Source organism: Python bivittatus, unplaced genomic scaffold, assembly GCF_059951505.1.
Source record: "Python bivittatus isolate LINGU-HERP-01145 unplaced genomic scaffold, Pbiv_v1 ctg000330_np1212, whole genome shotgun sequence".
Lineage (NCBI taxonomy): Eukaryota > Metazoa > Chordata > Lepidosauria > Squamata > Pythonidae > Python > Python bivittatus.
The window spans coordinates 30,516,678-30,532,165 of NW_028277058.1; the positions used below are offsets into that span (position 1 = coordinate 30,516,678).

General features: G+C 39.2%; 1 protein-coding gene across 2 annotated transcripts in view; it reads right to left on the bottom strand.

The window, feature by feature from the left end:
• Window positions 1-15,488, bottom strand: part of CDK17 (cyclin dependent kinase 17) — a 94,545-nt gene that overhangs the window by 26,030 nt on the left and 53,027 nt on the right. For both annotated transcript variants that reach the window (XM_025171263.2, XM_007435330.4), the window contains one exon: window positions 3,265-3,390. In XM_025171263.2, coding sequence (XP_025027031.1) covers window positions 3,265-3,390 — 126 coding nt within the window. The remainder of the gene's footprint in view (window positions 1-3,264; window positions 3,391-15,488) is intronic.

Here is a 15,488-nt window from a genome sequence, read left to right on the forward strand (position 1 = left end):
CCCTTACTTAAACCTATAGCCTGCCCTCAATAATACATTACTTTCTAGAAATACCTATCCAATTTCATTGAAAGCCTGACTTTCACCTTAAATTTCATCTAGTTGTTTTATTCAATTTCATTTAATCCAAAAAAAAAAAAAGGCTACAATAACAATTTAAACTTGTTCTGCTGGCAGAAGAGACATCCATACAAAGCACAAGGATCAGTCTTGCCCTAATCTAAAAAGCCTTTTAATTACAAGTTGTAGCAGTCTGTCCTCTTGTTTCCAGAACTTTTTAATAAAATAGATTTCTCTTTCAACTGTGCAATTCAATATAATCATTTTAACATTTTGGCAGTTATATACCATACATTCTCTATGAAAGTCTGTTTACAGCCCTTTGGGGGAATGCATGATAAAATTACAACTTAGTAAACCAGGGGGATTTTTAACTTAGTTACAATTAATATTAGGAGCAGCACTATCCAACACATTTTAATGGATTTATCTCCCATCAAAAGTTAATCCAAGGTTACCAAAACAGAAAAGTGTGAGGAAATGAAAACTTGTCACAGGTGGCCCAAGGAAAGTAAGATTCACATTGCTTTTTTATGAGCTACACAGATGTCTTGTGGAATATGACATCTGGCCCCACAACTAACCTTCACAGATAAACAGGTAAGCAGATGTCTATAAATACAGTGGTACCTCGGGATACGAACTTAATCCGTTCCGTGACTCTGGGCGTATCCCGAGTTGGTCGTAACCCGAAGCAAAATTTCCCATAGGGTTCAATGTAAATCCAGTTAATCCGTTCCGCCCTCCGAATTTGGTCGCAACCCGAGGCAAATTTCCCCATAGGGTTCAATGTAAATCCGGTTAATCCGTTCCGCCCTCCGCCCAAATTTGGTCGCAACCCGAGGCAATTTCCCCATAAGGTTCAATGTAAAGTACAATCCGTTCTGAAACATATGCATTTTATTTTTACACCACAAAAACATGAAAAACAGTGCAACTGGCACAGCATGAAGAGGGAGAATGGGGTGGGGAGGCAGTTATTGGTTGGAGGGAGGGTCCCCTTCAGGGGTTTCCTCTCTTCTTTGCCTCTTAGCTGCAGGCTCAGTTCTGGGGAAAAACCTGTCTAAAGTCTGTTGTTTTTTCCTGCGCTGCATAACCCTCCGGAAATGAGAGAACACGTTATCGTTCATAAGATTCAGCACTCTGCTTGTCACAGTTCTGTTGGGGTGGTGCTTCTCAATGAAATCCTGGCACTCATTCCATTTTTCCATGATGGACTTGATCGCATCACAGCTCACCTCCTACACCTCCTCCTCTTCCTCAGTGGAATGTTCCTCACCCAGCGCCTTCTGTTGCTCACTCTGGAGCTGAGCAAGTTCTTCTGTGGTCAGCTCCTCCTTATGGTCCTCAACAAGCTCCTCTATGTCTGCATCATCCACAATCAGACCCATGCTCTTGCCCATGGACACAATCTCCTCCACTACCTCTGCATCAGACCCTTCACACTCATGTCCAGCAACACATTCTGGCCACAGTTTCCTCCAGGCGGAGTTTAAGGTCCGGCAGGTGACATCTTCCCAGGCTTTGTCAATGAGGCTGATGCAGTGGAGGACATTGAAATGTTTTTTCCAAAACTCTTTGAGAGTCAAGGATGTTTCTTCGGTGACATTGAAACACCTGGTGAAGAGCGCTTTTGTGTACAACTTCTTGAAGTTGCAGATCACTTGCTGGTCCATGGGCTGCAGAAGAGGTGTCGTGTTGGGGGGGAGGAACCTGACCTTTATGAAGTCGTACTCGGCGTCCATGTCATCCACCAAGGCTGGAGGGTGTGCCGGGGCATTGTCCATCAGGAGAAGGCACCTTTCAGGCAGCTGGTTCTCAGACAGGTATTTTTTAACCCTGGGTGCGAACACCTCGTGCAGCCATTCCATGAACAACTGCCTTGTGACCCATGCTCTCGCATTGGCCCTCCACATGACAGGCAGTCTGGCCTTGTTCACATTGTGCTCCCTGAATGCACGAGGGGTCTGGGAATGGTACACGAGTAGCGGCTTAATCTTCAGGTCGCCGCTTGCATTCGCACACAGCAAAAGGGTCAATCTGTCCTTCATGGGCTTGTGCCCTGGCAGTGCCTTTTCCTCCTGCGTGATGTAGGTTCTCTTTGGCATCTTCTTCCAGAAGAGCCCTGTCTCGTCGCAGTTGAACACTTGCTCAGCGACGTACCCTTCCGCCTTCATTAAGTCCTCAAATTCTTTCTTGTAGGCTTCTGCAGCAGCCTTGTCAGAACTGGAAGCCTCACCATGTCTTGCCACACTGTGGATGCCACTTCTCTTTCGGAATTTCTCGAACCAGCCTCTGCTGGCTTTAAATTCCTCACTTGCTGCGCTGGTAGAGGGGTTTGTCTGCAGCAAATCACTGTGCAGCTTCCTGGCTTTCTCGCAGATCATAGCCTCACTCACGCTATCACCTGCCAGCTGTTTCTCATTCAGCCACACCAACAACAGCTTTTCCACCTCTTCCAGCACTGGTGTCCTCTGCCTCGTTAAGATCGACACTCCTTTTGCCACATCAGCTCCTCTGATGGCATCTTTATTCTTGAGAATAGTCGAGATGGACGACTTCGCCATCTTGTACTCTGAGGCCAGATCAGTCACACGAATGCCACGATCGTGCTTTTCTATAATTTCCTTCTTCAGCTCGATTGTCACTTTTCTCTTCAGAGCCTTACTCCCGCCAAGCCTGCTCTGCATTTTCTTTGGAGCCATGCTAACACGCACACCAAAAACCTTCGCAAAACACCGCCAAACACACCACAAGCCTCACCGAACGTCTCCTTGCTACCGCGACCTCGCCCACAGGAAGCCGCGACCGCGTGGCAGCAGGGAAAATGGCCACGGATCCGGTTCGTATGTCGAGGCGAGTTCGTAACCAGAGGTAAAATTTTCCTGCCGAAGCTGGTCGTAACCCGAAACGTTCGTTAGTAGAGGCGTTCGTATCCCGAGGTACCACTGTACTGTACAGAGGAAAAGGAGGAGGGTTTTCTAGGAAGGGAGTCTAAAAGGCCAAGTAATGAAAGACATAGAACTTGATGTGACACATTATGCAAACCATAAGATTGAATCAAATGAATTATATCGCAATGCAGTTGCAAGTGCCCTAAGACTCCTCCTACTTTTTGCTGTAACGCATCTAAACCTCCGGACTGCAATAAAATTATGAAGAACAGATAACATAAGTTTATCTATTCCAGATAAAAGAGCTTACCAATGATGCTCTACGAGATCGTCGACTCATTGGTTGATCAAACGGTGGACTATTTATTTGCAACTTTTCGAGATATCCATCAGGTATCCTAATGTCTGCAGGCAGTGACAAACGTTTATTCAAGTCCTGGAGAAGGAAACCAACACTGTTAAGGGGACACAGATACTTTCAAAACTTATTTCTATAGAAAATTAAAATGCCAATAAGTACTCAGTAATGTAGGCATAGTTTGCTACTGGTTAAGAACTCAGAATGGTAGCGGACAGCCTGTTTCTATGGAAAGATGCAACTGTAATGCTTTATCTCATGTTGTGAAACAAAGCTGTACTTTCAAAAATGGCAAAAGAGCATATTACTTTATTGGCTTTCTTTAACCTTGCCAGATCTGACTTGCAAATATCCAGACAACACCAGAGGTACAATTTTCTATGTGCTGACATTTAGTGGTTGTCCAGATTTTTGCAGCCCAAATCTAGCAGTGCTACTCTAACACCCCTCACATTTAGTGAAATTAAGAGTTCTCCATAAAAATTTAAAAAATTGGTACTAAAAACTCTGTTAGACATGACTAACATTCATTGGTTGATCACTCTGAAACATCTTCCCAGCTAGTTTGAAGCACAGTGTTCTCTTCAAGCTGATTCCTAAATATGCCAAGGAAACTGATAGAGCCCAAGGTTTCTAATGTTCCAATTTCTCAAACATTTAGGGATCTTATTAGCAATACAATTTCTCACAAATTCTGCGTTTGACTCTTGGCATTACGTTGTGCCTCAGCTACTAATTGTAGCTCAGTCTTGGAAAGGGGAGAAGGATCAGTGTGACAGATTATTGCTGCTGTTGTTGGTTGCACAGTCAGCCAGATGTTTAGACTAGATTTGGCATTTTTATCCACCTATTGAGTTCTTCCCAAGGACCTGGGGTAGGCAGATGTTGTTGTTCGATGGTGTTTAAGATATCATCGCAGGATGTAAGCTGTTTTTACATTGCAGGATGTAAAGCTGCCTTTTGCAATTGACTGATGGTGATTTTGTCAATGCCGATGGTCTTCAAGTGGTACACCAGATGTTTTGGGATTGCACCCAAGGCACCTATTACTATTGGAACTATCTTTGCTTTGTTTTGCCACAGTTGTTCTATTTCTATTTGCAGGTCTTTGTATTTTGTGATTTTCTCCAGTTCTTTCTGTTCTGCTGTTTCCAGCTATTGTAATGTCCACTATCCAGACTTTTTTGTCTTTCTTATAAACAATTGTTAAGCCTGGGGTGTTATGTGGCAGGTGCTTGTCTGTTTGAATTCTAAAGTCCCAGAGTACTCTAGCTTCTTCCTTTTCTATTACTTTGTCTGTTTTGTGGTCTTACCAGTTCTTGCTTGCAGGCAAATTATTATTATTATTATCATTATTATTATTATTATTATTTATACAAGGTGAAATCACACAGCTGCCAGTTTTTAGCTGGTGTTGGCCTTCATTCACATGACCCTAGGATGTCATAATATATCAGCGTGGTATACTGTATGTGTGGATCCAAGCAGCGTGGCCTTTTATAATTGACACATGGGAATTATGTCAATGTGTAGATTTTCTAAGTGCTGTCCAAGGTTTTTTGATATGGCACCCAATGTGCCAATAACCACTGGAACCACCACTGCCAGTTTATGCCATAATCTTTCAACTTCAATTTTCAGATCTTGATACTTTGTGATTATTATTACTATTATTGTTTTTCTATCCATCTTTATTTTGTACAATTCAAGGTGGTATGCATAATCCTCCCATCTCCTATTTTTCCCACAACAACAATCCTGTTAGGTAGGTTGGGCTGAGAGAGAGTAACTGGCCTGGTCACCCAACTAGCTTTCGTGCCAAAGAGAGGACTAGAATTTACAATCTAGATTTCTAGTCTAGCACCTTAATCACTTTAATCACTACACCAAACTAGCTGTCTACATGACAGTCTGATTCCTGACAGACCTGAAGTAATTAAAGCAGCATTTCTATTTTGCTATTAGAGAATAGCTACATTGTATTTCTTTCTCTCTGTACTCTGATACAAAACTTCCGCAATACATACCATCATTTGTTCAAGTTTAGTTTGCAGTTGCAAACAAAGATTTCTCTTTAAACTGCTCTGCTTTTTTAAATTTAAAAACGATTAGACAGGTCATCCATCAATAAAGTAGTACAATCTGCTTAATGAAGCAAAACAATCCCCAGTTTATTTTAATATATTTTCACCTATCATAGTTCAGAAGCATCAAGAATGAAACAATATAATTTTCTGATTACAAAGAAAGCTGAGAATAATAGTTTTCACACAGTGTTGTGTGAACTCAGTCAATTCTGGTTTATTTAATAAGAAGCAATTAAGAAAATCATGGCTTATCTATTTATTTATTATTTCAATTTATACAGCCACCCATTTTCATATATATGACTCTGGGTGGCTTACAAACAGTTCAAACATTATAAAACAGCCAAACTATACAATAGTTTAAAAACAGTAAAAAACAATTCAAAAGCTTGTAAAAATGCATAAAATTCACAGCTGAGGTAATCACGTCTACCAGTAACACTCAGTACAACCACTGTGCTGGCTTGGTTTGATGACTGAACCCAACTTTGGAATCAGCCCTGTTCCATCAATCATGCATAGACCTGTTTCACATGTAGTAAGTTTTCCACAACATGGACTTACTCATCTGTTTTCCTTTTCCTCTTTCACACATTAGGAGGAAATCAAAAACTTTTGCTTACATATTTTAAAGAGTGGTCTGTTAAGCTATAGCTTGAAAATGCCCTAACCTGGTGCTGTCCAAATGTGTTGTGACTACAACCTTCAGAATACTGAGCCACTATGGCCATACTGGCTGGGAGCAGTGGGAACTGGAGTCTCAACACAATCAGAATGTTAGAAAATATTATCGTAAACTACAGGTTCAAATCCTAGTATATTCTCCCTAGTAAGTGTTTAAGTATTGGGTGGATCAAACTTTAATAAAGTATCTTCAAATATCTATGGTGGTTTCTCAATAAATAATTCCATGATCCCTTGGTTGCCAATTCCAACACTTGCTTTTCTGGCATCTAAAATCTGTGGTTTAGTCTTGATCAATTATTGGATGAGAGAAAAATAATGTCTGGGGAGAGAAGGGTAAAAGTTATTAACTCTCATATATGTACTATAGTACTTAGTGCTATGCAGCAGGTGCCTCTATGGACCTCCCTGGTCCATAATAATAATACCCCCAATGAGGCATTACCTTGAAGTGGTTGTGGGGCTTGCATGTTCCGAGGAAGATGAGAGCTATGCCAGAAATTCAACCATACTGGACAGGTCTCATCAGAGGAGCCAGACAAAAAGTGTTTCTCCCATAAACAATCTGGTGAGACATAATTTTACAGAAACCTATACTGGATTGGTCATTGCCTGGGTCAACAAGGACCATGTTAGGTGTTCTAGTTACTGGACATCTGATGACAAGTGGGCTACAGGACTCAGGACTGTTGGCTGAGCAACCAGGCCAGTAGCTGTATGACTACTGGAAGAAAAGTTGTTTACCCGCTGCAAATATACGAAGAATAAAGTTGCCTGCATTGAAGCTTGTTACAGAGAAACAGCTGGCACAAGTATTAAAAGATGCCAATACTGTAATATCAAATATAAGCACCAGCTCAGTGCAAGAAACAAACCAACTAATGTACAGCACAGTTGCAGTTATAACTGAATACCTTGGATGCAAAATCAACCAACAAGAAAAAAACCAAACAGTGCACCACCAAAATGGAAGATCAGATTGGAAAATAAGATAAGCATGCTAAGATCAGATGCAAGCAAGCTAGAACAGATGAAAGAAGAGAAGCTGAAGAACAAGAAGACTAAAGAATACCTGATCAAGAAATATCACCTAGAAACAAGGAAGATCAAAGAAGCATTGGAAATAATAAAGCAGCAAATAACAGCCATAGCCAAAAAAATCAGCAGATATGAAGCTTGAATTGCACACCATAGGCAGAATCTCCAATTTCAGTTGAATCAGAAATGTTTCTACCAGTCCATCAATGGAGAGACTGCAATGAACCAGAACCTGACAAAGAAGAAACAGTGCAGTTCTAGTCGCAGCTATGGGACAACCCAAAGAAATACAACAAGAATGCAGCTTGGATGAAGGAGGTGGATAAGAATAAAAAAGAAGCTGAAATGAAAGAACTTGTAATAACAGCAGAAATGGTGGAGAAAAGGACAAGGAAGATCAAGAATTGCTCAGTACCATGTGAAAATGAACTGCATGATTTGGGTTGAAACATCTGATTGTTCTACACCCGCTCATTGCCAAACAGTTTAACAACATACTGGTGAAATTGAAGATTGGTTAACATCTGGCAAAACCTACCTGATAATGAAAGATCCATCAAAAGGGGCAGCACCAGACAACTACAGGCCAATTACCTGCTTACCAACAACTTTCAAATTGCTAACTGGTGTGGTAGCTGATGCAGTCCAACAACATCTAGTTGAAAGCAAGCTCTTTCCATCTGAGCAGAAAGGAAACTGCCCAAACAGCAGAGGAATGAAAGATCAGCTCCTGACAAGATGATTTTGGAAATATATACAGCTAAGATACTGCAATGCAGTTTGGCCTGGACAAATTTCCCCTTTCCATCAACAGGGGAAAAATAATGAAAACTGAAGGATCAAGATGCCCTATGGAAATAACATCAAGAATCTGGATGAAGAAGATCACTACAAGCACCTGGGCAGCCTTCAGGCTGACAACATCAAGCACACTGAAGTAAAGAAGAAGGTTAGTAGTGAATACATCATGAGAGTGAAGAAGATCTTAAAGTCCAAACTCAGTGGAGGAAATACCATCAAGGTAATTAACATGTGGGCAATTCCAGTCATTAGATATACAGCTGGAATAGTGGACTGGACTCAAGCATAACTAGAAGCCCTGAATAGGAAGACCAGAAAAATAATGGCAATGAATCATGCCCTTCATCCACACAGTGATGTTGACAGACTCTACTTACCAAGGAGCTTTGGGGGGTGTGGAATGTTGCAAGTACACCTGACAGTTGAAGAAGAAAAAAGGGCATTAGAAGAATATCTGAAGAACAGTGAAGAAGATACAGTGGAACCTCGGGTTACGAATGCTTCTGTTCATGAACTTTTCGGGTGACGACCAGCTCCGGCTGCAAAATTTTGCTTCAGTTCGCGAACTCCGCCTCGGGTTACGAACAGGATCCGCGGCCATTTTCCCTCCTGTGACCCGGTCCGTGGCCATTTTCCCGCCCATGACACGTGGTCCGCAGCCATTTTCCGCCCCTGACACGTTGTCCGCGGCCATTTTCCACCCGTGACATGTGGTCGTAGGGAGGGGGACTCTCCCTCCAAGCAATAGCCGCCTCCCTGTCCTCCATGCCAGAACGGATTAACGGTAATTACATTGAACCTTATGGGAAAATTTGCTTCGGGTCGCGACCAATTCGGGTCACGACCAGAGTCACGGAACGAATTAAGTTCGTAAACCGAGGCTAGTACACTGAAGCTAGCACACCATGAAGGCTTACTGAATACTGAAGAGACCAAACTGGCCGACAAGAAAGACCAAATGAAGAATAGAAAAGAGACATGGCAGTGCAAAGTATTACGTGGCCAGTACAAAAAAAAAAAAAACCTAGCAGGCAAAGCAGATAACAACAAGACCTGGCAATGGTTAAGAGCAGGAAAATTGAAGGAATAGAACGACTGTGGCAAAAGAAAGCAAAGATAGTACCAATAGTAATACGTGCCTTGGGTGCAATCCCAAACATCTGGAGTACCACTTGAAGACACTGGCATTGACAAAATCACTATCAGTCAATTGCAAAAGGCAGCTTAACTTGGAACAGCTTACATCCTGCAACGATACCTTGAAGACCATCAAACAACAACATCTGCCTATTCCAGGTTCATGGGAAGGACTCGATAGGTAGATAAAAATGTCAAATCCAGTCTAAACATCTGGCTGACTATGTGACCAACAACAACAACAACAATAATGGAAGCTGGTATACTGCAAAGAAAAAGCACCAGTCTCCTGTATTTTTAATAAACATAGATCTTCTTGAAAAATTGGTCCAAAATATATTCTTAGAGAAAAAAAGAGTTTCGACCCAATGCTTTGGGTGGAATTATGGCTACCTGAAAATGAGAAGGGGGAATCAAAGGTAAGCCTAGATGATAAAGACCATTCTGGCAGGTTAGAAATATGGTGGAGAGGGATTGTTTACATTTTGATAAATGATTAATTTTCTCATGCAGCCATTTGAAATACAACCCAAAACATGTTCTTAAAATTTCCAACATACTGGCTCAGAACTGAATACCTTGCTACATAGGATATACTATTCTTGTTAGCCTGAAGATAATAATTGCCTAATATTCTAGTATAAAAATATTATTTCTGACTATGAGCAAGTGGCTTAAAGAGGATAAGGCATTACTTAGGAAGCAGCAACACACATCATTATGAGTAAATGAAAAGTAAGAGAGTAGGCAAAAAGCAAAACATGGGGGGAAAAAAACAGAAGACAAAAAAAGCACAACTCCCTAACTTCTCCCCTCCCAAATTCTACATAAGAAGCATGAATGTTTTATATGCATTACACAAAATAAAGAATAGAAAAAGGTGAATTACGAAAAAGAGTAGATGAGAATCTTCAAATAGTTGTTTCCTTTCCCCTCAGATCTCCATTACCCAGTATATGAGATGCACATAAAAATAAAGATGATAGACATTTAATCATCTGATTTTAACCATCAGGATCTTTCTTACTACTGCATGCTATGAAAAGCCATGTTCACAAGCCAGAGCCATTGAGATTTAAAAGTATTAGTAATAAGAGGCAGCAGCACAGCAGGGATGGATTGCACCTTCAACATCTGCAGAATCAAATTACAAGCCAAAGGAAAGTGCTTTGTTCTCTTGTATAAGTACCACACTTGAACAGCCATCTCACAAGCTTTTGCTAGCCTCAGGAAGACAATGTGTGGGCAACAGCCCCAATTTGCTTGTTGATAAGTTATAATGCTGTGGTTCAGTGAAGAATACCTAATGAAGCTTGTTTGCTTATGATGGTAATGGCACTACAGTTTAGTTTTTGGATCACTTGACCCTAAAGGCCCCAGTTTTACAACATATACACAATTTGTATCATCCAAATGATATGCTATACATGCCCTTATCAGACAGAAGAAATAATTATTTTAATTATTTTTATTTTGCTGATTATTTTTGTGTTAGGGAAGATTATTCTTGGCTTGATTCTGTACCATCTTTTCTTTCTTTAAAAACTATCATATTACACTATATTTTGTGATGTGACAGAACTGGAACACTTGGAGCTACCAGGATGCAAGGTTTGTAGAAGTTGTCACACTAATACTGCAATTCTTCACCCTCTGAATATTTACAAATCATCTTTGCTACTACCACCTGCCACAAAATGCTCAGTTTTCTAGTCAATCAGCAACCTTATCTTCCACAAGATTTTCCATTTCTCTCCATCAGAGAAAAGTCAGCCCTCTGTTCCTATAGAGTCTGCTCACTAGCAATGGGATGAGGTTTTCCCCTCTTCTCTTAAACATTGTTTTTGTTAATGATTTTTATATATTTCTGAAAATCTTGGAGTTTCCCAAGACTACTAATGCTTCCTTCTTTTTGCATTTTGAGTACAACAGCAAGTATTCTGAATATTAAAAAAAAAAAAAGCTGCATATCTCAAATCATCAACAAAGCACCTTTGGGCATTAACACATTCATTAACCATCCTACCCACCTCCAGTAGCTAAAAATTAAATAAAAATAATTTCAATTTTTAAATTAAATTAAACCTCACCTTTTATGAAATTTTGGTTGACCTCAACTGAAGTTTTGTGTGATAACTCCAAAATTTCATAACCTCACCAAATTAAAGGTTAGTAGGGAAGAGCTAGGTCATCATACAGTGGCACCTGAGACCTGAAAAGGTTGTTAATCCCTGTGAAAAAACTATAGTGTATTGTTTTTGAAACTTAAATCAACCATGTAAGCACACTACCTTGAGTCAGAGATTCCTAAGACTTGGTCAATACAATACATGTTTTGCTTTTCTGCACAAACATGGCAAATGAAGAGCACAGTCTGTTCTCAACATAACCCAGTGAAACAAATGCTCTAGTGAAAACTAATTTCTAAGTGTTCTGTGCTGTACTCTAACCCTGGGTTGAAAATTAATTTTAGAGTAAAACCAAAATCAAATGCTTAAGCTATATGCTATAAGACGAAGTTAAGACTCCCACCTTTCTCTTGCATGGAGGAATCTTTGGACCCTCACCAGTGTTTTGCTTTTTTTAAAGTTATGTTATTGTTTAATTCACAATGGACCATTTTATGGGAAGAAAACATTTACTTTAATAATAAAAAGTTCAACGTGCCCAAATAAAAAAAATACATAAAACAATCATTCTAAATGTAGGAGCTAGTCAATTTTGAAACATGAATCATGGTAAATAATTTCCTGGCTTATTATATCACTATGATCAAGACATGGCAGGAACACACTCAGCTAATGGCAATGAATAATATTTTCCTTGCACATAGTCATACTGCACAGAATGACTCCAGGTAATTAACATCACATTTTTTATTCTACTGAATTATTCAAAGTCCTTATGAAATATAAGTGAATGAATGAATGAATGAATGAATGAATGAATGAATGAATGAGGGGGGAGTCTTGCATTCCAAAAACAACTACTCTCACACAATTTAAATGACAATGGTTTCCTGTCTCTGTTTAGTCTTTCACATTTCCAGCACATTTCAAAAATCCTACATGTTAAACAGAACACACTGACCTTCTTCAAATGTGTTGCTCTATATTGTTCATGATGAGCATTAATGATCTTGCCAAAACTGCCTATGCCTGTGATGCAGACACTACTAAGGAAGACAGAGTACCCAATAATATTTGTAGGCTTTACTGCTACTTCATGATAAAAACATTTAAACAAGACACTGTTGTCTGCATTTCTAACTCTGAAAGAATACATAGGTCATTTTTTCCACCAGAAAATATACTACGTTTTTATGCAGAGCTGTGTCTTAGGTCAACGCTGTACACTGGACTGCATGCTAACACATAGCACTGGAAAAGGACTTTAACAGTGGGTCCCAGCCAGGGCAAAAGGGGGGAGAAATCACTGTGGCCTGAAGATCCCAAACATACTCAGCTTCTTTGTATTTCTGTAGCTGGCACGGCAGGGTTTAGTGCTGGCATCGCTAAGTCTCTGCTGCTAAGAGGAAGATACTTCTGGCCCTGCTTGCCAGAAACTATGTTCGTCCCTTGAATTTCACATAGCTTTCTAAGTCTTCCTTCTTAGGGATCTGCTGCACAACTTGAGGTTCCCCAACACAAGTCCACATTGCCTAGTGAACTAATCATGCCATTCACAGCTGTGGTCACACCATATAGCCTTCTCCAGGAAGTGTACTTTACATACTGTACATTTAGGATTCCAATGCATCTAAAACAGAATTCACCTCAAACAGGGCTGTGAGCATGAACAGACTAATTTTATAACAGAAACATGTTACCACAAAAATGGGGAAGAATCACTACCTCACACTAGACAGAGAACATAAAAAGATTACATTTAGCATTTTGAAATGTTAGAAACTCATAACTATAGTTTCAAGCATACTTTTGGTGTTGTAATTAAAAATAAAAGCTTCCCTATTTTAATTAACTAGCCAGTCCATCTTTTTTCTTTTGAAAAAATTGTTAATTGGATACATCAAAAAGATCTCATGTTTGAAATATGTTACTGCTGGACAGTGCATAATGCCAGCAAACAAATAAAAATCTTATCAATCTGAGAATGCCAAGTTTATAAGGCACTAGAAAGAGAAAAATCATGATAAATAGAGACAGAACAAGTTCCATATCCAGAATGTGATTTTAAAAGTGAATAGCGCCAGTTAACAATAGAAGAAAGATCTAACAGCAGACCTAATTCAGAATCATAATGAAGAAACAGGAGTTATCCTCTCTGATTTCCCAAATTATTTATATTATCACTGCTTCATTTTCAGATTCCCACTGTAGAATCAAGCAGTTCTGTTCCTAAAGTATTTTAACTATTTTTATAATTTCACCTTCAAACTTTGTTTTTCAGGCCCCACAGTAGCTTACTGCATCTTCCAGTCCAGGGACAATTACAGTGGTCTTGCCACAGAGGCATCTTTGTTAGCTTTGAAACCCCAAAGAATTTTGAATGAGTAAATGAAAACTATAGGTTACAGCGGGTCAGCAACTTTTTCACATGGTGCATACTATTGTTTTTTTTTGTATCTATGCCAAAGTGTCTTCAGATTTTATATAGGAAGACAGAGACCTCTGACACCTTTTGGCTTAATGTTTATAGTTTAAAAAAATATATCAGAGGTCAGTGGTCACCATCTTGGGGTTCCATGGCTGCTCTAATACCTACAGTAATGCACTGCTGATCCCTGAATTATAAGGATACTATGCTTTGACTAATATGTGCGTTAAAAAAAAGTGCAAAAGGCTTTCAGTTTAGATTTTTATCTTAAAGAAACAGAATGAATGCCAGTATTTCCCTCCCTTCTTCCAATGTTCTTTCAGATTTTGCCAGCTTACCAAGGCTTTGGTTATATTCTTGGTACATAAGCTAAAACAATAATAATATGGAGTGTTTATCACTCAGCTCAATATGGAAAACATAGTCTACTGATTTAACCAAATTAATACTTAAGGTTTTGAGTCAGCTCTGAGAAAATTATAGTAAAAAACAGCATTTGTCTTTTTAATGAAACATATGTTTAATTCAGAAAGCCACAATGAAATAGAATCTATATTTAAATTAGATCTTACCCTTAAATTGACAATTAACAACATTATTTAGAATTTTGCTGCAATTTCCCCAAATACTGGCATTCATACAGATTTTTATAAATGAAGGAAATTAAGTACTTTTTCCTCCTTTTGTCTACTGTCATGCACAATTCCGTTCTTTAAACAGGAAAAGAGAAATCTGGAGAAGTCAAGAGCTTTCCCATTGTACTCAGTTTTGGAGCATTGTGCAGATTAGTAAGCAGCATTAAATGAAAGCGTCATGAGTAAGAGATGGCCTTTCCAAAGCTACACGCTTCAAGCCAAAGCCCGCACTGCCATATTTTCAGTTGTAACTCAATTTCCCAGGTTGCTACAAAAATCTGTCTAACACTGATTTCCCAGTAACTCTGAAGTCCAAAGAGAGGAAATGTTCTTGAAGCACACTTACCTAGTTCCTGGACCATTTTTTATTATCTAACTTTCAGTAGTACAACTTTCATTCACACAAGTGTTCTGCAAACAGTAAACAATGTTATGTTATGGCTAACCAATTCAATACAAGGAAAGCGCTTCACTTGCTTGAAGAACGCAATTTTGGACACACCCAATGATCTGGGTAAGTTCAGTGAAGTTTTGACTCAGACCCATGCCAAAACAAGAACTTCTATCTGCTGTTTATATTAAGTTCTTCTTAAAAAATGTTTTGTGCCAGGAAGAACTACTATTCAAAATATTTAAAATATTGCACCCATATTTTTGTATGCAATAGGATACACTATCATTAAAATTGGGTTGCCTTTCAATCAGTTGCTAAGCCCAATTCAAAGTGCTAACTTTAATAATTAAAACCTAGAATAGTTCACAACCAGAATCCCTGAAGGACTACTTCTGCTTCACAATAAACTTTTTGGCCACAAAGGTCTGCGATAAAGTTCTTTGCTATGTCATACTGAAGGCAGAGGTATATTTTGTGGGAACAAAGAGCAAGGGGTTTTTATGAGGTCATATCTAGCCTTTGGACTTTCCTCCCTTGGGAATTATGCCTCACATGTTGTTGGCCAAAACCTTTGGACTGTGCAAAACTTCAGTTTGGCACCTTCCAAAATGACAGTCTACGCAGCACAAGTTGGATATATAGAAAAAATAAATAGAAAGAATGAAGTGAAATTATCTGATGGTTATATACATTGAATAATGCTACACTATTTGGCCTCATTGTCTATCTATCAAATGAAACAATATAATGACTATAGTCTTCTTTGAGCCTTCTCTTTGCTAGATCACAATCATGTCTGTTTTAGCTAGAAAAAGACTGATGAACAGTGCCTTTTATGTTTTT